Source organism: Lepisosteus oculatus, chromosome 23, assembly GCF_040954835.1.
Source record: "Lepisosteus oculatus isolate fLepOcu1 chromosome 23, fLepOcu1.hap2, whole genome shotgun sequence".
In the NCBI taxonomy this organism is placed as follows: Eukaryota; Metazoa; Chordata; class Actinopteri; order Semionotiformes; family Lepisosteidae; genus Lepisosteus; species Lepisosteus oculatus.
In genome coordinates, this window is record NC_090718.1 from 4,589,129 (window position 1) to 4,611,924 (window position 22,796).

The 22,796-nt window shown below is 48.5% G+C and overlaps 1 protein-coding gene across 5 annotated transcripts; it reads right to left on the reverse strand.

The window, feature by feature from the left end:
• Nucleotides 1-1,248: 1,248 nt before the first annotated feature.
• Nucleotides 1,249-21,687, reverse strand: LOC102693790 (von Willebrand factor A domain-containing protein 5A-like). Of its 5 annotated transcripts, XM_069182592.1 has the most exons (23): nucleotides 21,523-21,684; nucleotides 19,777-19,824; nucleotides 18,917-19,119; nucleotides 16,848-17,070; nucleotides 16,000-16,166; nucleotides 15,286-15,400; nucleotides 14,149-14,324; nucleotides 12,902-12,990; nucleotides 12,366-12,510; nucleotides 11,809-11,888; nucleotides 11,089-11,203; nucleotides 10,592-10,750; nucleotides 10,118-10,221; nucleotides 9,158-9,384; nucleotides 8,670-8,711; nucleotides 7,974-8,015; nucleotides 6,848-6,871; nucleotides 6,099-6,116; nucleotides 4,877-4,900; nucleotides 4,298-4,363; nucleotides 3,041-3,177; nucleotides 2,141-2,267; nucleotides 1,249-1,634 (listed from the first exon to the last, which is right to left on the reverse strand). In XM_069182592.1, the coding sequence occupies exons 2-23, from the start codon at nucleotides 19,817-19,819 to the stop codon at nucleotides 1,555-1,557; spliced, it is 2,406 nt and encodes an 801-aa protein (XP_069038693.1). In that variant the 5' UTR covers nucleotides 19,820-19,824; nucleotides 21,523-21,684; the 3' UTR covers nucleotides 1,249-1,554. The 5 variants fall into 5 exon arrangements, with proteins under 5 accessions (XP_069038693.1, XP_069038694.1, XP_069038695.1 ...); XM_069182593.1 differs by lacking the exon at nucleotides 7,974-8,015; XM_069182596.1 differs by lacking the exon at nucleotides 1,249-1,634 and having other exon boundaries at nucleotides 2,265-2,350; nucleotides 21,523-21,687.
• Nucleotides 21,688-22,796: the final 1,109 nt, after the last annotated feature.

A 22,796-nucleotide genomic window follows, 5' to 3' on the forward strand; every position in this document is an offset into this window, starting at 1 on the left:
AAACGGTTCTCCACACGAACTGGCATGGTCTAAAGACAAACTGGATCACAGCACCAGACCTGATGTCAGTTCTTTGTCCAATCATCCTGACTGCTTGATGTTTACGCGTATTAATATGGACTCTGCTTTAGAACTCACCGCTGACACAGAGCATGAACTCAAGAGTTTAAAAGAGTTCATATGCAAATCGCAAATCACCCGTGCTGAATGAGCTGTGATTGTGGTTGGTGAGCAGCCCGTCATGCCGACAGATCACAGCATTCCCATCGTGAACGATAAACACTCCCGCCACACCCTCCTGGTGCAGCCGCAGTAGAGGACAGGAGGGCCGTCCCTCTGCCCCCGGCGAGGACAGGAAGTCACCCTGCGGAGCCACACCAGCCCTGCAGCCCGGCCCCTCGGCTCCCAGCTCCGCCCCTCTCCCCTGGCTTGGACAGGACGCCACCAGCGCCAGAGCAGACACGATTCCCTCTCTGGGAATGACTAGGAGCTCACGAGGGGAAAGAGATTCAAGTACCGTCTGCGACGGCCATCCTCTCCAGGAAGTGCCTGACGGCTCGTGCAGTCTGCTCATCCCTGCCTTCCCTTCTTTCCCTGCCTCGTGTGGAGTCCGAGCTGGAGCAGCTTCTCTTTTTTGGTTGTACAGCCCCATTTACCGCGTGTATCTGGCAGGGGCGCACTGGGACTGTCCCAGCCCAATGTACCCAGCTGGGAGCTGCCCTGCCCACTGGGACAGGTTTTTAATCTGGGAGGACCGCACGGCCCGACCCTACTTCGTTCACTTCCTACCAGTTTATTTGATTGACACTCACAGTATATCCATTTGCACCCATTTATACAGCGGGGTAATACAATGGAGGAATTTGAGTGAAGTATCTTGCTCAATGGTACCACAGCTGTGTCTCACCCAGGATTTGAACCTGCAACCTTCCCATTACTCAGATCCCGACCACTGTAGAAAAATACTAATAGGACAGGTTTTCATGTTGCTCTGTGTCATCATATACACAGATTGGCAGCTAGACACATGTAATGTTATTGCTTTGCAGAATGCTCCTGTGCTAAAGCTCCAGTGCATGAAAGTTACACAGTAAGATCTGTATATATATTTTTTAAATGTTCTGGCGGTCCTCCCTGCCTGCACTCCAGCCTAGACTCCAGTTCTGCCTCCAAAATACCCGGACCGGAACTGCAAACCAGCAGCGGAAAAACACAGTCCTCTTTGAAGTATAAGAGAGCAGCAATAAGTATTTTCACAACCCCTCAAGCTTTATTGGATACAATGCCTGTCAAGGAAAGCCACTTGATCTGGACAGCACTGGGGTACATACTCTGAATATAATGCTACATAATATATTCCTATAGATCATATATTCACATCACAGGTCATTTCCGAACCCAGGGGCGTTTATGTCTGCGAGATGGAAAGCCAGCGCAGCACGAAGTGAATCCTAACCAGGCCAGGTCTGTCAACAACCCCCCCATTTCCCCCCAGCCCGGAGTGCACACCGGAGAGACTCCGGATGGGGGAGGGAGGGTTTCCAGGGTCGCCGCTCACATTCCCAGGCTCTGAGGATCCACCTGGCAGCCCAGCAGGGTGGCTCCAGCCTGAACGCACTGAGCCACGTCGAGTCCTGAAACACAAGGAGCAAGATGGAGTCAACAGTACCGAGGAACATCACAGCGAGCCATGGAGACCAGGTGAAGAACTGAAGCATAACGCTAAACTCAGAAATAAGAGGAGCTAAAAACCGTTTTCAGGTGGATGGGATTTCATAAAGCTAATAAAATGTTCATTTCATGCTATACACGTTAGTAAAAACATGTCTTGCATTTAAAACTAAGAACAGAAAGTACCAAAAATAAGCAGGAATATACAGTATAGGGCACTCTTCATAGCAAAGCTATGATTTCTACACTACAGTGTTTCTAAAATAAAATGTAAAAAAGTAACTGTACAGGCAGTTAAATCTGCACTGAAGGGCCTGAACTATAAGACTACAGCAGGAAGTGTTAGAGACGGGACATCCTTGTCAACCAGCTCAGGGCTGCTGACTTCTCCTTGATCCTCATGACGGTTTCCCAGAGGGCCGGGCCAGGCTCTCCACCAGCTGTCCGGGAACGGCGTTCGTTCCACTACCTGGCTGGGCTTTGATCCAGGACACGGCTTTCAGGGCCACGAACTGCCACTCGTCCCTGGAGTCCAGTTTGAAGCCGTGCAGCCAGAGCAGAGCCAGCAGAGTGGCCCACGCGGTCTTGTCCAGGCCCTGGAGAGGAAGCGCACAGAGCAGGGTCATGACCGAGCTGCAGCGCACAGGATCTCCAATTAAGCCCACGAAGGAGGGAGACACTGGTGAGGAATGAAAAACGAGCTGAAACAGCAGGCTTGCGATCGACTCCAAATCACTGATCACACGCTGCCTAGCAGCTGTTCTAGACACCAGAAGGATGAGAAGTGATGGTCACTCGACTCGCTCCAGCAATCACGGGGTTTAGCATTGGAAGAGTTTAAAGTGCATCATGTCGATCGACGTCACTCAATTGGCGTTTAGCCCTCTTGTTGCACATTTCGGAGTGAAAGTGCCCGGGGCCTACAAACACCAAAATCCGGCCCTGGACAGGACTGGCCTTGACAGAACATGACTATCTGTCATTCTAGAACTAGGCTCATGTCGGGCCAGTAACAGAGAGAACGGAAGAAAGGTAACCAATGAGCCTACATTAATCAATTATACTTACTATTACTACATTACTTACTATACTGGGTAGTAAGCAAGATATAAGATCACTTTATTGGCCATATACAATTTCTTGCATTAGGGATTTGTCTTTTCGCAGACCCCAGCTTGTTCTCCATGAGACACACAGACAGGGAGAGAGAAGCTGGGGGTCAGAGCGCAGGGTCAGCCATATATACAGCGCCCCTGGAGCAGCTGGGGTTAAGGGCCTTGCTCAGGGGCCCAACGGAGTAGGATTCCACTGCCGGCTGTGGTTGATGGAGATTAGGACCCCAATATCGCAGCCAGTGAGCCTGACGCACCTTTCCAGGCATCTTGCTGGCCACCTCCTTCTTCTTCTTCCCCAAAACCGCCAGCAGAGCCTCGTCCAGATCCCAGGAGCCGTTCGCCTTCTGAAGGGAGATGAGCTTCAGCAGGGGGTCCTCCTGCGGCTCGGGGGCTGAGGAGAGACGAACGACGAGCGCGTGAGACCCTCTCTACACCCCCCAACGCACTTCACCGCCGGCACAACTGGGCCTTCCCCCAGTTGGGGCCAGTGTTACATCAGCATTATTAATACATAAATAAGGAATCCGTGTTCCTTAATTTAACAGCATGGACACAGGCTTATAGATAAAGTGATTCACCAACTTAGGTGTGTGGAAAATACTTCCACATACCTGTGGAAGATAACTGTAGATGGAGCCTACTGCCATTTTGTTGAGAACAATCTTGGTAACCTACAGTTTTACCCTGATGTTCCACCAGTGCCTACCGTAAAACAAGCACAAAATATATTGCCATTGAGCACATTCAGAGATAAAAAGAGAGAGAGTTTTAAAGCTTTAGTTCTGAGTGTGTCTCTTTATTCTACGTTCTGGTCCTGGAGAGTCTCAGTACAATTGTTCTTACAGGTTACCCTAAGTCACCTGTTATTTAATTTATTAGAACACTTCTGTAAACAATTGATCCTCGAGGGTTGAAGGATATTCTGATCTCTAAATGACTTAATTGAAAACTCCACCTGTTATAATAATTTCTCACACTTACATAGCGCTTTTCTGGACTCTCCACTAAAAGCTCTTTACAGGTCATGGGGATCCCCTCCACCCCCACCAGTGTGCAGCCCCACCTGGATGATGCTCCAGTCCTCTCCCCACACACCAGCTCTCAGTGGGGACGGCGCCTGTTTACAGTATAGTGTCCCCGTCACTATACTGGGGCATTAGGACCCACACCGATCGCAGGGTGAGCGCCCCCTACTGGCCCCCACTAACACCTCTTCCAGCAGCAGCCTCAGCTTTCCCAGGAGTCTCCCATCCAGGTACTGGCCAGGCTCACACTGCTGAGCTCCAGTGGGGCTGCCAGCTGGGAGCTGCAGGGTGAGATAGCTGAACTGGCTGGGGAGTCCGCATTACCTGTAAAGCGCTTTGGGTGGAGTGTCCAGAAAAGCCCTCCATAAGTGTAAGCAATTTATTACACAGGATTTCAAGAAAGTGCTTAAAATGAAGAAAAATACAATGGACTCATCAGCTGCCCAGGTGATTGTTTGGAACCTGTGGAGCAAAATGAGAACTTACCCGGTGGGGTGCCACGCTGACTAGATTTTGAATGAAAGATATTAAATGATGATCTGCCAGACCTCGCTGAAACAGAGCAAAAGACGCACTTTTTATAAGCCATTTCTTCCTGCAGGACTAATCTGGCAAAGCGCATAACTGTCAAAACCCCACAGTGCTGTCAGTGTGCCGACTAGACAGAGGTAAAACAACAGGCTCTTCAGTGATCTTAACACCAGCTCAACGGACTCAAAGAAAATCACCCAGCCATCACCCTGATTGGGAGCGACTAAGATAGGACTTTCCTGCAGGACCCCTTGTCAAGAGGTCACGCCCTGGGAAGACCCCTAATTTAATATGCCCTCTGGTCTAGAATTAACAGATCCAAATCCAGAGTAAACACCTCCCACCCCCCCAGCCGCAGATCCAGGCTGGATGTGGAGTCAGCATGGATGTAGTACATCATTTCAGAGGATTACACTCTGCAATTCTTCATTCATTCACATTTAACTCCCAAGAGTTCAGCTACATCGGAAACAGGAAATGATGTGTGCATTGGGGACAGAACATGAAGGAAACAACATTCAAAAGGTACTGTACCTGTACGATTAGAGCGCAGAACCCCTGTAGACCAACAGGACAAGACAGCATTACAAGTGGAATTTGCCCTGGTGTCCCAGTCCGTCCCTCAGTTAAAGCTCTGGTGCAAACAAGCTCGCTGCACAGGAAAGTCACACTGACACACACAGGGCTCTACCAGAACCAGGACTGTGGCCGGAGAGCCTCTGCTCTCCCTGACAGAGAAGCACACAGAGGCACTGTACATCTATTTCATGTGAGAGGTCTCCTGTCCGGTCTGGGGTGGACTCATGCAGGGCCACATGCAGACTCCCCCCAGTGTCAGTGGAAGAGCCTCTACATCCATCTGGCCCAGCTAAGGAGCACAGTGAGCTACTGGACTCCAGGTACAACAGGCCAGCATGTGACTTTCATCTCAATGAGGGCAAAGCAGTGTAATGCAGGGTTCCTGACTCGTTTCACACAACTGTAAAACGAGTCTGTATATACACAACTCTCAAAGACTGCGGCATTTCTTGTTAACATTTGTATAAAAAAAGAAATCAAAACAAAAGTAAAGCACTTCATCCGGCGCAGGGGGTAGATAAAACTAACTGAATTCCTGTATTACATGAGCTTCATCACTGAAAACATTTGGATAGAACATACGCCTATTTTGGATGTTGATTAAATGCTTTTCACATTATCTGGATCATTCAGGACCGATCGTGATTCACAGAGACATGACCTTCTTTGTCACTCAATCGGCTCATTAGCGAGAGTTGCTTGGGAACAGTGGATGAGGCGATTTAACTTGTTGAATGTCAAGCCTGATGAAAATCAGGAAAGAAAAGGAGTTTTTTTGTCACTTGTAATGACACATTTATTGTGTCATTCACACCTGGGTGAAAAACACATTTATTGTATTTCAAATACAAAACAGAATAAAGAAACTTCTAATAAGAAAATAACTGCAGTAGCATTTTAGAATGTATTAGGGGAGTACTGGCATGTATTCACAGCTACTGTACAGTACTTCAAATATGTTTTTTTAGAAGTATCTGTGATCACTTTAGTCATAGCCTGGAGTCCTGCCATTTACTTGTAAAAAACATCATTACACCTACCGTTACTTTAGAATGAAGTTCCTTATTTCATCTACACTTCATTCACAACTCCCAGAGTCTTGCTAAATCAAAAACCTAAAATGGTGTGTACATTGCGGACAGAACACTGACAAATAAACCATAAAATGGTACTGTACCTTTTGTAAAATGGTGATCTGCAGAAAAACAAGAAGACAAGACAACATTACGACTGGAATTTCACCTGGTGTTTCTGCCATTCCCTTAGTTAAAGCTCTGGCTAGAAGCTTTCACATAATCATCCATGATTGCTCGTGATTCAGACAAATTATCCCTCAGTACTAGGAGTTGCTTGGGAACAGGTGATGAGGCGATTTAACCTGCTGAATGAACCTTTGATGCCCACCTTTGGTCCACCCACACCTGGCTCAATATATATTTAAAGTATTTCAACCAAAAATGCACTTCAAAAACAATATTAAGAAAATGTTACTGCAGTTGAATACTGAATGTATTTTGAAATACTCTGAGAAAGCACTGGTATGGATTTACAGCTACTTCAAATATGTCTTTCCGCAAGGGTCTGTAATCATTTTATTAGCAGCCTGGAGTCCTGCTTTTAACTTGTCTCACCATTTCACCCAGTTCAGGGCTGTGGGTGAGCTGGAGCCTATCCCAGCATGCAACAGGCACAAGTTGGGGCTACACCCTGGACAGGACACCAGTCCATCACAGGAAACACACACTCACACCAGGACCAATTTACCCAGAAGCCAATTAAACTAAAAAGTGAAAGACACTCATATACTGTACCTACGTCAAGAATGACGTTCCTTTTGCTGAACTCCAAAAGATAAGCATGCAAAATCAGAAACGTTAAATGACATGTGAATTGCGGACAGGAAGAAAAAACAATAATAAAAGGTACCTGAAGAATCAATCATTTGAGCACCTGCAAAACAATAAGACAGCATTACAAGTGGAATTTCCCCCGGTGTCCCAGTCAGTCCCTCAGTGAAAGCTCTGGAACAAGCTCACTGCACAGGAAAGTCACACTGACACACACAGGGCTCTACCAGAACCATGAATCAGAACCAGTACCGGGTACTGCGGGCCTCTGATCCCCCCCCCCACCCCACAGGACAGCACACAGACACGCCCAGTGGGGAAAAAAGCAATTAATCATTCCTGTGGATGATTACATCCCTGAAATTAACTAGTTAAACACTAAAGTCCTGTGTTACAGATGGTATATACAAAGCTTCAAAGGAAATATTTTTTAGAAAAATAAAGGATGCTTATTCTGGATATCGATCAAATGTTTTTTACATTACTGGGATCACTCATGACCAATTGCGATACACGGACACATAACCATTCCATAAGCACTATCATCTCATCAGTGAGAATCGACTGGACTGCAGGCGATGGGGTGATTTGCCCAGCCAAATGCCAAGGTGCCATTGCTGAAAAGCAAGAAAGAAAATGACCCTTTGCTCTCTGGATCAGTGCGGATCAACACCTTTACGTCACTGAAGTGACACCTCAAGTGGACTCAGCAGCAGTGGCGCCAGAGAGCTGTAATCCGTGGAGGCTGGGTTTAGACACGCGTTCTGCCGTGAACGAAGGGCTCGGTGCTGGACTCTCCCGCCTACCGCCGTGCGGCAGTTTAGAAACCTGAGTTTGCCCACGTGAAACCGAGTTCACCCGATCGCAGTTATTGGGTTAATTATATCCAGTTAACTTGAGAAAATCCTGAAATCCTGAAAGTGAAACCTGCTTCGTGACCCAGCCCCATGGTGAAATAAAATCGCTGCCCTGCAACGCGTCACAATCAGGGTAATGTGCACGACGGGATTCTCCGTCTCTTTGCTGCTCTAAACCCAGTCCGGAGTCAAGTCCTCCACCATAGCTGCTGGGACATGCCTTAGCTCTGCTCTTCCTCCCATACTGCCAATCCCTTTCAGTCTGTCTCCTTGGCCATGCCCCTGCCCTGCACACACAAGCACGAACAGTGAAGACTGTTAAAAGGAAGTGCACTGTACCACACATACCTGCAGTGGAGGAGAAGCACATCGCCATCGGTGGACAATTCACTGCAAAACAACAACAAGAGGGTGTTTATAGCAGGAACCAAGTTACACCAATACAGGGGTTTTCACCTTTTGACAAAGGTACATATTGACAAAAATGTACACACTCTCATAGTAACACAGTCACAAACTGACCAGTAGGGATAGAAGCGATCACAGTAGATTCACACGATGCAGAAAACATCACGTGGCACAGACACTCACACACAGAGTAGGCACAGGTGCACAACACAGAGCAGAGAGTATGCAGCTACACACTGTATGTCCCAGCCCCCAGCAGTTAAGAAACCTGAGCTTGCCTGATCTCAGTTATCAGGTTAATTCTATCCGGTTAACTTGAAAAAATCCTGAAAGTGAAACCTGCTTCGTGACCCAGTCCCACAGTGATACGTTTTTAAATGGATGAAATAAAATCGCTGCCCTGCAACTCGTCACAATCAGGGTAATGTGCACGACCAGATTCTCCGTCTCTTTGCTGCTCTAAACCCAGTCCGGAGTCAACTCCTCCACCATAGCTGCTGGGACATGCCTGAGCTCCGCTCTTCCTCCCATACTGCCAATCCCTTTCAGTCTGTCTCCTTGGCCATGCCCCTGCCCTGCACACACAAGCACGAACAGTGAAGACTGTTAAAAGGAAGTGCACTGTACCACACATACCTGCAGTGGAGGAGAAGCACATCACCATCGGTGGACAATTCACTGCAAAACAACAACAAGAGGGTGTTTACAGCAGGAACCAAGTTACACCAATACAGGGGTTTTCACCTTTTGACAAAGGTACATATTGACAAAAATGTACACACTCTCATAGTAACACAGTCACAAACTGACCAGTAGGGATAGAAGCGATCACAGTAGATTCACACGATGCAGAAAACATCACGTGGCACAGACACTCACACACAGAGTAGGCACAGGTGCACAACACAGAGCAGACAGTATGCAGCTACACACTGTATGGACACAGCCACATTAACACTTAACACTCGGGATTATAACAAACACCTACAAGTCTACAGAGCTCTAAACCCCCTGAAAACTCTGCTCTCTCTGCCATCCTTGACATCTATGTTAAATTTCAGCCCCCGCAGCCCAGCCCCGCAGCCCAGCCCCGCAGCCCAGCCTCGCAGCCCAGCCCTACTCACGCTGGTAACGAGGGATGTTCCTGCGCAGAACAGGACCCTGGACGGGCTGCTTGTTCTCCTTGTTCACGCCAATGAAGGCGGTGTGAGAGCACACCACTCCGGACTGAGTGCTCAGCTCCGTCGCCCTCTTCCTCACCGCCTTCTTCTCCTCCTCGCCCTCCTGCTCCCGCTCCTCCCTCTCCAGGGAGCGGAGGAGCGAGCGTGCCCCGAGCCTGTGGATTGTCAGCCTGCGAGAAAAGAAGAGCGACTCGCACGAGCTCTCCCCTCCACTCCTTCACTGCTGGCGCAGCCAGGTGTCCCAGAAAAATACCCCCCCCCCATTTACTATGAAGGAAGCAGCTCGATCCCTGTCCACTACAACCACTAGGTGGCGCCACCCACCTGGACGTGCGAGTCCAAGCCCTGGCATAACTTCAAGTCTTTGTACCAATCAGCCTTGATAAAGAGACGCAGGGCCTGATGCAGACGATCCTGCAGAAGCTTGATGTTTATGCCACAAGCAGTGTGAGGAATCCGAAATGATCAGCTCTGTTACAGCACGGACCCTGCATCGCCTCTGTCTGCCTGCTTTTTTGCTGTACTACAGTGCTTTGAGTTGACCCAAGTCGCTTCAGGTGCTGTAGGTTTGAGTCCCCCACCAGGTCTTCTGGCAGCTCAGCATCTCCGAATATGTTTTATCAAATGGCCTGTTTGGAACTGCTCTTACGCTGTTTAGCCACAGAAACATTATTTTACACTCATGAGTGCAAACAGATGAAAAAATCACATTCAAGTCACTGTTAACCAGGGAATCTGTGTAGCTATTGACTGCCATGATACACAAAATTCCCTCACATTTCCAAATACAATGAAATATTGAACTACAAAATAACTGTACAGTCAGTAAATTAAGTGTGACAGTAAATATATCATGCTGTTTAACTTAATGCAGTGTAAGGAGGACAGATATAACTATCTTACCCACTCTCCTTGTCGGGCTTCAGGCTGAAGCTCAGTTTGCTCTTGTAGGGCTCATCTCCCAACTTGTACTCCAGCAGCACTGAGCCTTCTGCGCTGTGATCACACTGAGAGAAAGAGAGAGAGAAATGAATACTTGCCAATCCCAGTGCGACCGGGAAGGGGACAGGAATGGAAAACGTGGAATTAATTCAGACAGGCATTTGATTCCACAACATTGCTGTTCAAGTGACAGACTGACAGGGATGGAGGAATCAGCACTGCAGTAGAAACAGATGATCTATAGAGACCAGTGCTGTAGTTAAGAGATGATTTATAGAGACCAGGTCTTACTGCACGCAGAGAGGTGGGAAGAGAGAATGACTGGACAGAAAGGCTCATCATCACCGCAGGGAAACACAGCAAGAGAGGCACAAAATGGACAGGCTGACTGTAGACACAGGAAAACCCGAAGGGTTTCCTTTCGGCAGTCCTGACCTGCCCTTTAAGCTGGGCGTACAGCAGTGCTCTCTGTCCCTGGAACAACGCTTTCAGGGGAGGTGACAAGGAAGACACCTCCAGCCCAGACGGGACGTCCCAGCGCACAGAAATCTCCCGGACTGCAGGCTGAAGGGCGAACCGCAGAGACTGCATCACCTGAGAGGAGGAGAGGGACATCGCCAGACTGAGACACGTTCTCTTTCATCTGATGTCAAGAGACTTGTACAAGCATTTTACAACACTGGGACTGGATTGCTGTAGTGCAGACTTCTCAGGTACCACTAGTCATAGTAATTCAGGCCTACAACTTATATAAACTCAGGTGATAATAAGAACAGAGTTGAATTGTAGACATATCAGCCCTATTCTGGCAGGGCTGAAACTTCCATTCAGGATTGTTTTTAAAGTCTTGCTTTTGACATGTAAATCTCTACAACAGTGGTTATATCACTCTATCCTGTTCCTGGGAGACCGCCCTCTGACCGGCGCCTGACCTTGGGCTGCAGGCGCTCGGTTCCGGTGATGAACTGGAAGTGACCGGACCCTTCCGTGGCCATTCCTCTGATCAGGGCACTGGAGGCTCCCTCTCCAATCCCAAAGGTGAAGCACCTGGACACAACACAGTCAGGCTGTACAGCGATATACGACCAAAACACACAGAGAAACACTGCACACCAGGCTACAGTCTGCTACAGGGACAGCGTCCAGCCCAGAGGAAAGGACAGGGGATCACAGGGGACACAGACTGGCAGAGACTACAGGGCCACATTCACACAGCTTTCCTGAAGGATCATTTTTATTCTACTTAATTTAGAAAAGCAAAACTAAATGTGATGTTGCCATATCACAAAAAGACCTGTTTCATGTGCCTGCAGGGAAATGGATAATTGATATAATGTATAATCGATTGTGTGGTTTCATGCCAAAATGTCTCACGAATATGACCCTGTGTGCCTGTGAAGAACCAAGATCAATAGCCATAGCGGACAGAGGGAAACAGAGTACCAATAAAGCTTACAGAAGCTGCATTTGAGCCATAGTGGGAAAAGACTCTTTGATAGTATAGATACCTGTAAGAAAGACTCAGTGGCCATGTACTGTACCCGCCTGCATACATCTGCGCCCAAGGCAAGGTAGAGAAACTCATAGACCATAAATCCAGTGACTGATACACGGGCAGGAGACTCAGTGACAGCACAGCCAGAAGATCCTACCTGTGCGAGAGACTATTTGTCTTCACAAGGTCTGTCACTTGTTTGGTGTTCCCTACTTCTCCATCCGTGAACACAAAGAGCTGGGAGAGAGTGAGAGACGGAGGAGTTATACTGCTTTCCTCGTGTTTTCCATAGAGACGTTCATCCCAAAGGATCCCCAAGCCCTTCAAACATAAAAAGGGGGCTCGTCCAGCCCTGAGGGGCCGCCCCGTGGACAGGACAGAAACCACTTTAAAGTGGTCGACTGTTCTTTAACTCGGATTCTGCACTGTGCCAGGAACAAAGGAGCCACAAGACCAGTCAGATGATGCCATTCTTCTTACACAGCTCCAGCCTGGCACAAATGAGAGAAATACCTCAAGCGTTCCCCTCTACAGCCCTGCTTCAGTGCCAGTCAGCCAACAGTGCTGGGGATTGTCCCCACACGGTATGGGTCCGCAGACAGTGACGGCATACTCCCACACAGCCCCAAAGCAGTCTGGGTAAGCACTGACGTCAGGAGTTCCTAAATTCATTCGACATCCTGCTGCACTGTGCTCAGAAAACTAAGCGAGTACCTGGCGAGGGTGGGCAGGCAGGCAGGGCTTATGGTAGATCTCGGTCAGAGGCCGAAGAATCTCCGTCCCTCCGAGATCAGCCTGCATCGTCTTCACCTTCGCCAAGGCCTTGTCCATGGTGTCCTGGCTGTACTCCACACTCTCCCTGCCGCGGAGAGAGAGAGGAGACAGAGGGGCCGTCAGGGCAGGCAGGGCACAGCCAACCAAGGACAGAGGGAAAGTCAGGCAAGACACCGCTCAACACTACCCAAAGCAGCGGGCAGGAAGAACACTGCCCTGTGGGTCTCCATTGCCGACAAGGAAAGAATTCGAGGCACGTCTTCCAACTCTGGACTTCATGCATCATGGAACAGCTACAGTAGTTTCTAGAGGTCTTAATGACAGCGTATTACTGAAATCCTCCGTGAGACTGAGCATTCTGGTCAGGTTTCCTGGGACCGGCTGACAGCCGCTGCTGTCAGTTCTGAATCTCTCAGGTGTGTGTGTGGATTGCTTGATCACTCTCGGAGACCTGCGATGCGTGTCTGATCACTTACGGGAAGAAGGACTCATGGGTTGACCCAAAGCCATAAATATTGAAGTAACAGCCCAGGGGGAGGCTCTTCAGCAGGAGCAGCAGAGTATCCTAAAGACAGAGAGGGTGAAGGCTTGACAGAGGACACTGCAGAGCCCAGCGCCCAGTGACATAGGACATCGGACTCTGGACCCATTAGCCCGGTGGAGCTCAGCTCCAGGCCTAAAGCTACTGGCCAGCAAGGTTTAAGAACAAGAAGAGTCTTCAACAGTAAGTCCATAAACCTTAATTCAATAAAAAAAAAACATGTAACAGCTTTCCACTGGTCACTTTCCAGTGTATAAAACTGAGAAAGTGCAGGTGCTCAAAAATGCATTTGCAAACTGGACTTCAATGAGCAAGTGAGTGCGTATTAGCTCTGTAAAAAATACTGCACTGAACACCTGAGAAAGGTGACCTAGCAGGAGGCAATTAGACAGATATATTTGCTAAGAACTCAGGAAACACAGGGCAGGAGAAATTTTCAAAAACTTTCCCCCAAAAATTGTATGGTAAAGTAAGGGTATGAGAACTGTTTACAGCCCACGAATTTCCCCCATTTATTTTTAACACAATGCCAAAACTGTAATGGAAGCCAACTGCTCGTTTCTTTAAAAACCACAAAGTGTTGCTGGCACACTACACATCCCTTATTATTTCTGTTTTCACTTGAGCTGGGGTGTGAAAAGGTTTGAGAGTCATATAGAGACTGCCTTTTATCTTTAACACAATGCCACAACTGCCAAGGGGACAAAATACTAATTTCTTTAAAAACAAGAAGCGTTGCCGACATTCTTCACCACACATCCCTAGTTATTTTGGTAACCCGAATCGAAAATGTGGAACTTAAGGTGGGATGTGTCCTACATTGTCACGTATCTGCAACTTTACTGAACTGGTTCCATTCTGCACCCCTCTGCTTTTCTTACTACCCCCATCCACTGTCTCCTCTGTATATTGAAATTGTGTTTTATCTTGTGTATTCTTCTTATTTATTGTTGCTGTCATCCTGTAAAGCTCTTTGAGAACCCACCTTTAAAGGCGCTATATAAAATAAAGTTTATTATTATTATTATTATTATAATAATAATAATAATGTGCTAAATCTGGGTCTCTGTCAGCAACGTGTGTGCTTCTGTGTCAGCGACGGTGTTAAAGTAACCGGGCACTGCCCCCCAGGCACAGCGGATCTCGGTGTCCGTCAGGGTTCGAATGGCTCTGCGTGCGTACCCTGGCACTCTCGATGCGCTGCTGTCCTCCGCCCTGGCTGCTCATCTCGCAGCCCATGCTGCCCGAGCGGTCCACCAGGAAAATGAACTCGCCAAAGGAAGACGGGGCCGAGGACCCCGCCCCGGGGAACTCGGGGTACAAGCTGAGCATCACCGCCGTGTCTCCCATCAACGAGCCTGCGGGAGAGGATGACGTCAACGCACCGAGCCTGAACGCCGCACGGCGGTAACGCTCTGGTCCGGAGACAGAGGAGTGTGAGCTCCAACAGGCCTCAACGAGCCTCTTCACAGCACAGGTTCAGAGTCCTGGCAGCTCAGAGGAACGTTCAGTCAGTTCTGGGCGAACCAGGTTGTGCCTGTAACTGGTGCAGTGGACCAGTAGGAGGCGCTCTTCGCTATGGGTCACCCAACCAACACTCCAGTGTGCTGATCTGTGTATCTTGTCTTGCGCCCTAGTGCTACGCAGCACAAGCTCTGGGCCACCACGACCCTGAATTATATAAGCAGAAATTGAAAGTGCCGATATTGTATTGAAATAAACTGAAGCTACATGACACTTGCAGCTTGATCTGCCATTTCAGAAGGAAACAAAACCTCTGCAAGGCTTGTCCCCAGCTCTTGGGCTCACTCTCAGTCAGCTCTTCCACACACAGAGATGAGTTTCACATGCAAATGAAAAAACTAACCGAGAACAGGTGCAGGGGCAGGGAGATCTGTGTCTGAAGGATGTTCTGAAGTCCTGCAGACCGAACACAGGAAACTGCTAGAGGACCTGATGCGAGCAAATGGGACAAATCCTAAAGGGTTTGGACAAAGTCCGCCCAGTGGACTCCTTCAAGACCCAGCATGAAACATGAACTGCAGCACAAGTGGAAACTACGAGGAAGGGCAGTTCTAACGGAGAGCAGGATGGACTTGGAATGAGACACCCAGCCACACTGGTGGACCTAGTTTTCTCCAGCTTCCCTCGGGAAACCAGACACGCGAGACGGGCCTCAGGGCTCCCTCCTTCTTTCTTATGAAGCCACTAACTCGTCAAGCGCTCCTCTGCTTTCCCAGGGGGGTTGAAAGTAAAGCGCCCGCGCGGTTTTGAAGACGGCGGCCCTGCTGCGGGTCACGCCCCATCGGCTGCCCTCACCAGCGGGGGCGGACTGCTGCCCCCCCTCCAGGATGGCACTGGGCTCGTGGGCACGCGTGTAGTAGACCAGCAGCTCCACATCCCGGTCGAACTTGTGGCCTGGAGACAGGCTGACCTGCGGAGGGAAGGGGAGACTGTGCTGAAACGGAGCAGGGAAACACACACAAGGGAATCCACACTGGCCCTGGAGCTGTGCCTCCTGGCTGTTTGGGTACTCAGGGGACAGTCCTCTGTGATGTCAGTCATGCCACAGAAACTGGACACTGGCGGACCTGGCTGCCCAGGGAAGACCAGATCAGTGACCACAACCTGGACACGGGCAGACCTGGATGTCCAGAGAGGACAGGCTCAATGACCACAGTCTGGCCATAGAAACTGGACACAGGCAGACCTGGCTGTCCAGAGAGGACAGGCTCAATGACCACAGTCTGGCCATAGAAACTGGACACAGGCAGACCTGGCTGTCCAGAGAGGACAGGCTCAGTGACCACAGCCTGGACATAGAATCTATGTGACAGTGCCAGCAGGGAGAAGCACATCTCAGTTGGCTTAAGAAACTTCCTAATTGTTATGGCTTTGGCTATAGCTAACACAGCTATTCATCGGCCACGCCAATACAGCTGGCGGGTTGAGCTTGAATCAGACCCCTGCAGCTGGACACAGCACTAGCCAGACCGCTGGCTGGACTGCGTCTCTGTGCTGAGCAACACGTACCTTGGCCTGCGATTTATCCTCGGCGAGATACTCCAGCGGGCTGAGGGGGCAGTTGGACTGCACCCTGTCGATGCTGCTGGGGGAGGAGATGTGGGCGCCGAGCGCCAGGGTGTAGGGCACAGCGCCCCCCGGGATGCCTGGCGCCTCGGCCGTCACGCTCTCGCCGCCTGGGGGAGAGAGAGGGTTAGTCACACACCGCCGGGCCTTCACAGGGACTCATCCCGCTGGATCCCAACCACTGCTTCTTCAGATTCACACCGGGGGGACCCGGAGTCGATCCCGGCATCTAGGGGCGCAAGCCAGGGTACACCCTGGAGGGGACGCCAGTCCAGCGCGGGACACACTCACACCAGGGCCAATTTTTCTAATTAACCTCCCAGCATGTCTTTGCACTGTGGCAGGAAACCAGGGCACCAGGCGGAAACCCACATGAACATGGGGAGAACATGCAAACTCCCCACAGACAGACCCCCAGGAATTGAACCCAGAGCCCCCCAACTATAAATACATATAATACAGTATAAATACAGTAGGCTTGCAACTTACTTGATCGAAAAATATTTTATTTTCTGAAAAACTCATCAAGCACACCTACGAGAGCTAGTTGTTGTGCCAATACAGTCTTATTTACAGTACTTTTATTTACTCTATTTATACTTGTATTAAGGTAAGTAGGGGGTTTTATAAGGATTATAGGGTAAAACGAGATGCAAATTTGGCTTCTCTCCAAATCCCTAATCCCTGTGTAAATTGGGAGTCGACTGTATAGAAACAGAAGTGTAAAAAATACTGTATGTCCACTGCGGACACATGACCTCTGCCCTCCCGCTGTCCGGGGGGAGTTTCACCTGCGGGGGTGTAGCGGGGGTTGAGCACCCCGGGCAGACAGAAGCGCAGAGCCCCGTCCTCCTGCAGGGGCAGCTCCGTGACGTAGGACAGGCTGACGGAGGCGCTCTGGCCCGGGGGCAGGCTGCCCACGCTGAGCCGGAAGACGTCGGGGCTCTCGTCGCTCTCCTCCAGGAGGAAGGCCTGCTGCCCGGAGCTCATGGCATCGTCGTACTCCTCTCGGGCCTGAAACACACCGGGGGGGAGCGATCACACACAAACACGCGTCCAGTCTCGCACAGAAGACGACAAGCATGCGCAACCCTAGAAGCCTGAAAGAAGGGCCTGAAGACACAGGAGAAAGCGGCAAGGAAGTGCTTTTCCAACAGAATGGGAGGCTGCTCTTTACACAAAGGGTAGCGGGGGTCGGGAACAGGCTGTCAACCCACGAATCGAAGGCACATCCCTGGGATTCTCCAAGAAACAGGCATGATCCTAAGATCACTGATCTATCAGCAAAAAAATTACCTTTTTCCCCCCCGATTTCTTAGGCCATCCACAGCCCTTGGGATGTACAGACAAGAACCGCGTGACTCCGACAGGACAGGGATGAGGGTGAAGCAGATCAAAACCGTTTCTCCCTCAGGTGAGCACACCAATAGCAGGTGGAGGAGCACAGGGGCCTTCGAACTCGGCAGGTGTTGGGGCGACGACAGACGTCACATTTTTCATCTTTTTACAGCTCCAGCTGAAACTAGGGCTCTGGTTCTCCAGATGTCGGGGATCTGACATGAGATCAGTTTGGGCCGAGTCGCACAATTCAGTTCCCACCTCCAGAAGGGTCTAAACCGTCTGAAATCAAAGTGGGGTTTGGGAGGTAGGGCCGAGCGCAAGAGTGAAACAATGCAGTGAGTGGCTCAATAAAATAGGCTGCAACTGAAGTAATATTTTTAAAAATCTGTTCTGCATCTATATTGAGGACATATTTATGTATTTTTATGCAACATGGCCTTCAAAGCAAAACATTTGTTTGTGACGGAGTGACTTCAGCAAGCAGTCATTATTACCTTAAGACATGCCGACTGTCTGAACTGACGCAGTTGAATTCAATATATCTCATTAAAGTCAATTATACTAATAGAACAAAAAAACGTATCTACACGTACAGCCTATTGGTTCTCAGTGATCAGTTAGGCTTGCTGTCACCTGGACTCTTTAAGACAGGATGAGATTTTAAAGAATTTGAATGTACATGCAAGACTACAATCATTTGTGTTGTGATGATTAATACGTTGTGATTAAAAGCCTGACATTTCTCTTCTAATCAAAATTGGCCATTTTGAGCTCAAACTTGGAACACTTGGAACACTTTTCCAGTTTTAAAGGTTTGCTGCATGCCAATATAACAGTATACAGTATATCAAATACTGTTACAATACAATAACAGTAAAAGGTACACAATAACCTCCAATTTACATCACAAAATAGATTAAATCTGCACAACACCATGTTCTGCGATTGAGAACCAAGCAACAAGACTTCCAGTGAGGCGAAGCGGCTCTATTACACTGTAAACAAGCAGGCTTGTGAATCCATCTCTTTTAATCCAATAGAAATCATGTCAAAGACTTCTAGATAGTTTTTGCTTACAAATACTACTTCTTTGTTAACTCTGCATGCAGATCATGCTGGAACACTTCTGCTGTGAAATGTCTGCTGCACAACCTGAGCTTATTCTCTCGTCCATCACATTACATTAGTCATAATGGTGACTAGTGAGCAGGAAGGGCTGACTCGCGGTGCAATTCTCACAAGCTCTCGCTCTCGCCCGTGGTGAGGCCAGGGGTTTGCAGCAACATGGGGACTTTCACCAAAATTCACAATTTTTAAGCTTCATTCGAAATTTGGCCATTTTTTTACACCGCCAAAAAATGTATTTTGTTATCGAGATTTAAGAAACGGTTTGACTGTAAGACACATCGCCCCTTCGTTATAATCTTTCTGTTTTATATCTGAAACAAGGAAATTACGGCAACGCCGCCAGGGAATCCGCAGTGGCACCCGGACGGGCCCTTCGCTCCCTCGCACTCACCTCCTGCTTCTCTCGGACCTCGGCCTCGATGTCCTTCCCGCCGACGCGGGCCACGAAGCGATAGACGGCCGAGTCGCTGTCCATGGGGAACACGAAGACGGCCTCCACGGGACTGGACTCGCTGTTCTCGTACTCCAGGGTGGAGGAGACGTCGGCCACGAAGCCGCACACCCGGACCTCCACGGACACCGCCTTCAGGGGCACTGCGACACAGGGGGACAGGGCACGTGACCGCCGTGATCACGACTCTGAATGAAGCTCGACGGCCTGTTTCTTTAAAAGGTGCAACTGCACTATCCCATGAGCCCTTGCCTTACAGGCCCAGCTCAGCCCCCCAGAGGAAATGAGTCATGCTTGCAGAGTTAACAAGTAGTTTTTGTCAGCAAGACGGTCTTGAAGTGGAGAGCAGCGTTTCCGTTGGATTAAAAGAGATGGATTCACAAGCCTGCTTGTTTACAGTGTCACAGGGACAGTTTCCAGTGTCACAGGGTCATGACACTGCCCAGCACAGACTGAGCCACATGCACAAGACAATACTGTAGGAGGTAGTAGTTCAGGTGGGGAGCTGCGTCAGCATGCGTAGGCTGCAAAGGAACAAGTAATAGGTTTATTCCAGGCTGAAAAAAAGAAGAAAGAGAACACAACGTTTCGGCCGTGGAGCCTTCTTCAGGTGTGAGAGAGACAGGGCAGTAGGCAAAGGTAAAGTAGCAGGAGAACAAAGGTTGAGAGGGAGGAGGAGTGAGAGGCGGGAGCAGGGGACAGAAAGAGAGGCCAATCAAGAGGTGGTAGGAGTGCACTGGTGTCATGGCACTGCCCAGCACAAACGGAAACAGGAAGGCACACAGGCAATCTCATCCTACCTGGTTCATTTTTCACAGTCAAGAGACCACAGCGGTTCACCATGATTCCTGTGAAACAAGGGATTAAGTATTAAGTCACTGAGAGTTTTCAGGGCTCACCCGCACCCCACCAAAACTACAGCAGACAAAGGCGCAAAAGAACAGAATAGACAGGAGATTTAGTTTCCAATCATTATTAGATGTTTGGCAAGAAATTAAAACACTGCAGGTCTACAGATCTTTTAATGACTAATTAAAAAACTGTGCAGACCTACTGACCTGCATAATTCAGTCTTGTGTGTTTTTTTTAAGTATTATAAAATTACCCAGTGCTATATTTATGCATGATTTAATAAAAAAATCTATGCTTATTCTGGTTGTTGGGTTATGTTTTCAGCATTTATAACCAGGTGTATATTAAACACTCTTGAAAGATACTGGACAGTGTATTAGCAAGGCATATTACACTTAGAATTAAGTGTCATTTTTTAGAATTAAGTGTTATTAAAAGTGTGATGCCTTAACAAGGCAGCTTGGGCTGCAAGGACCTTTTCCAGACAACAGCTACTGCATTGACTTCAGACAGGTGGATGTTGAGTGCAAAACCAATTGACTTTCACAGAAATTGGAAATCCTGTACTTTTTCTGCAGAAACGGATGAAAACTGGACAGACTATCAGTATCAATCTAACAGTTAGATTGACACTCACTTTGTTATAAAATCACTCAGAAGCTTTTAGTATTGAGGGACACTTTACACAAAGGGTTGTGGGAGGGGGGAACAAGCCGCCCCAGCCATGTAGCTGGATCAATACGTTACTAGCAAACAAGTGTGCCAGAAGTACTGAATGTCTTCCTATAGCCCACAAACTTGTGTTCTAACACGTTTCTCTTGTCAGAGATGGGGAAAGCATATTCCAGGAACGATCACGGTTGTGCTGCTTTGTCTTTAAGATCAGGCTAGTTTTACACTACTTTTAAATTTTACAGCGCCTCGCAAAAGTATTTTGAGCAACAATGAAGAAACGTAAAGAAATCTGGTTTCTAAAGGTCTCCTTACGGGGTGCAGAGTGAATCACTCCACTCAGCTTCTTGGACAGCAATCAGAGCGAGTGAATCAGCAATCGTGATGCAGCCTGGTCCGGACTGCCGGAACTATCGTCGACACCGGGACTGGACTGTCATAAGAATTAATACTGCAGCGTCGTTTGCATGTCAATAAAGTAAGAATTTAAACGGGTCAGGAGATAGCAACACACCTCGCCCCCACCCAAAAAAAAAACGCCATTGTTCTGGAAACTAGAGAAGAACCTGAATTGAATGAATTAATTCAAACTTGCTCTTTCACCCTGGTTACCAGCCAGTTTTTTTATTGACTTGCTGAATGAATAAATGTAAAGATACAGAGGAACAGTACAACAGTACACAACCAAACCTGTCACAAAAAAACGGGGCGACGGGATGAACTTTTATCTACAGTAACTATAAAAGCGTTCAAAACGTTTTATCTCAAGTTGCTGTTCTTACAACTTTTGGGGGACTCTCAATCTCATGTACTGTTCGATTTCGTTTCTTTGAAAATTAAGGCAGTTGCATAGAAAATATTTTCTAGAAAATATAGAAAATACGTTCACATTTGCAGTTAAGCAACTCACCACATAAAATAACTTGGGAAGTATTGTTTGCAAGGCTAGGCGCTTTTCGTGAAAACGAAAACAAAATGGAGCGTTTTCACAGTGTGGAATAAAACCTGCATTTTCTCCTTACCTTAATTTCCTGCACGCAACGCAAAAAAAGTCACCGAGCGCTGGCTGTGATCATCTACCGAGGAGACAGTCGTACTCGAATGTTTTCTTCTACTGCGGAAAGTCCCACGCCCACGCCCACTCTGTGGACACTTCCCGGTTCTCCAAGTCTTGCTGCGACACACGGGACCCTGGGTTCCGGGAAAACCACGCCCCCCCCCGGGAACGCCTCTTCTGATTAGTCGGAGGCCATGACGTCATCGCGCTGCACCAACTACTTTTACCGCTGTCAGCTGGTTAAGCCTGCAGCTGTCAAAGCAGGCTCTGCCCTCTGTGCGACCCTGGTGTGATTGTCTGCGTGTCTGACTGCCCTGCGATGGACTGGCGTCCCACCCAGGGTGTATCCTGCCTTGTACCTGTTGCGTGCTGCATGCTGCATGCTGCATGCTGGGATAGGCATGCTGGGCACTGTGTTGGAAGATGAAAAGGGGTGGCTACCAGCAAGTCCTCTCCTGTACCAGTCTGATATAGTGCCATGTGAATTGGTACACTTGCCCAGAGGGGTAAACAGCCTTTCCTTTATCTCTCCTCCACTCTTTCCTGCTCCCCCCTCTGGCTACAGCTCTGTGGTGGGCCAATGGTCCCTCTTGCTGACAGAATGCCAAACAGGCTCACAGCTGCAACACAAACTCATCACTATCTGTGTCTTCATTAAAACTATTACTATTGTATTAAATATGATAATGTAATATTTAGAATATTGTATTTTATAATTGTAATATTATCAATATGTAATATGGGCTCATCAAAAAAGTCTAGAGGGATGATGGCGTTAAAAGCAGAACTGTAGTCAATAAAGAGGATCTGGGCATTTTGCTGGGTGCTTCTACGTGCTGAAAGACATCAGGGAACCACAGGCAGACAGTATCATCCGCTGACCCGTCTGCTCCATATGCAAACAGCCATGGGTCCATATGTGCATGTTAGACAGGAGATTGGCTACAAGTCGCTCAAAAACCTTTATAACAACAGACATCAAGCCTCCTGGTCTGCAGTAATTGAGGGAGCTCACAGTGGAGGTCTTAGATCCCGCCATTACAGTAGCAGTGCTGTAGCTCAGCCTACTTAAGAGATAGCCTGGAAGTACCTGTAAAGATGAGAGCTCGGTGTGGCTCTTGACACATGAAGAAAAACGGTCTTGCATCGCGCTCCTGCACGATGAAGGGGGGCTGGACGAGGTGCCGTCTGCTGCGTGTTGGGCTTTTGTGTGGCGAACCCGCAGTAGGATTCATTCAG

Coding starts and splice junctions, on each gene's coding strand:
- LOC102693790 (XM_069182592.1), bottom strand. CDS start 19,819: ATGGTGAACCGCTGTGGTCTCTTGACTGTGAAAAATGAACCAG. Junction 10,751..11,088: donor CCGAGCGCCTGCAGCCCAAG/GTCAGGCGCCGG, acceptor TCCTCCTCTCAG/GTGATGCAGTCTCTGCGGTT. Junction 3,178..4,297: donor TCAGCGTGGCACCCCACCGG/GTAAGTTCTCAT, acceptor GTCTCTCCTCAG/CCCCCGAGCCGCAGGAGGAC.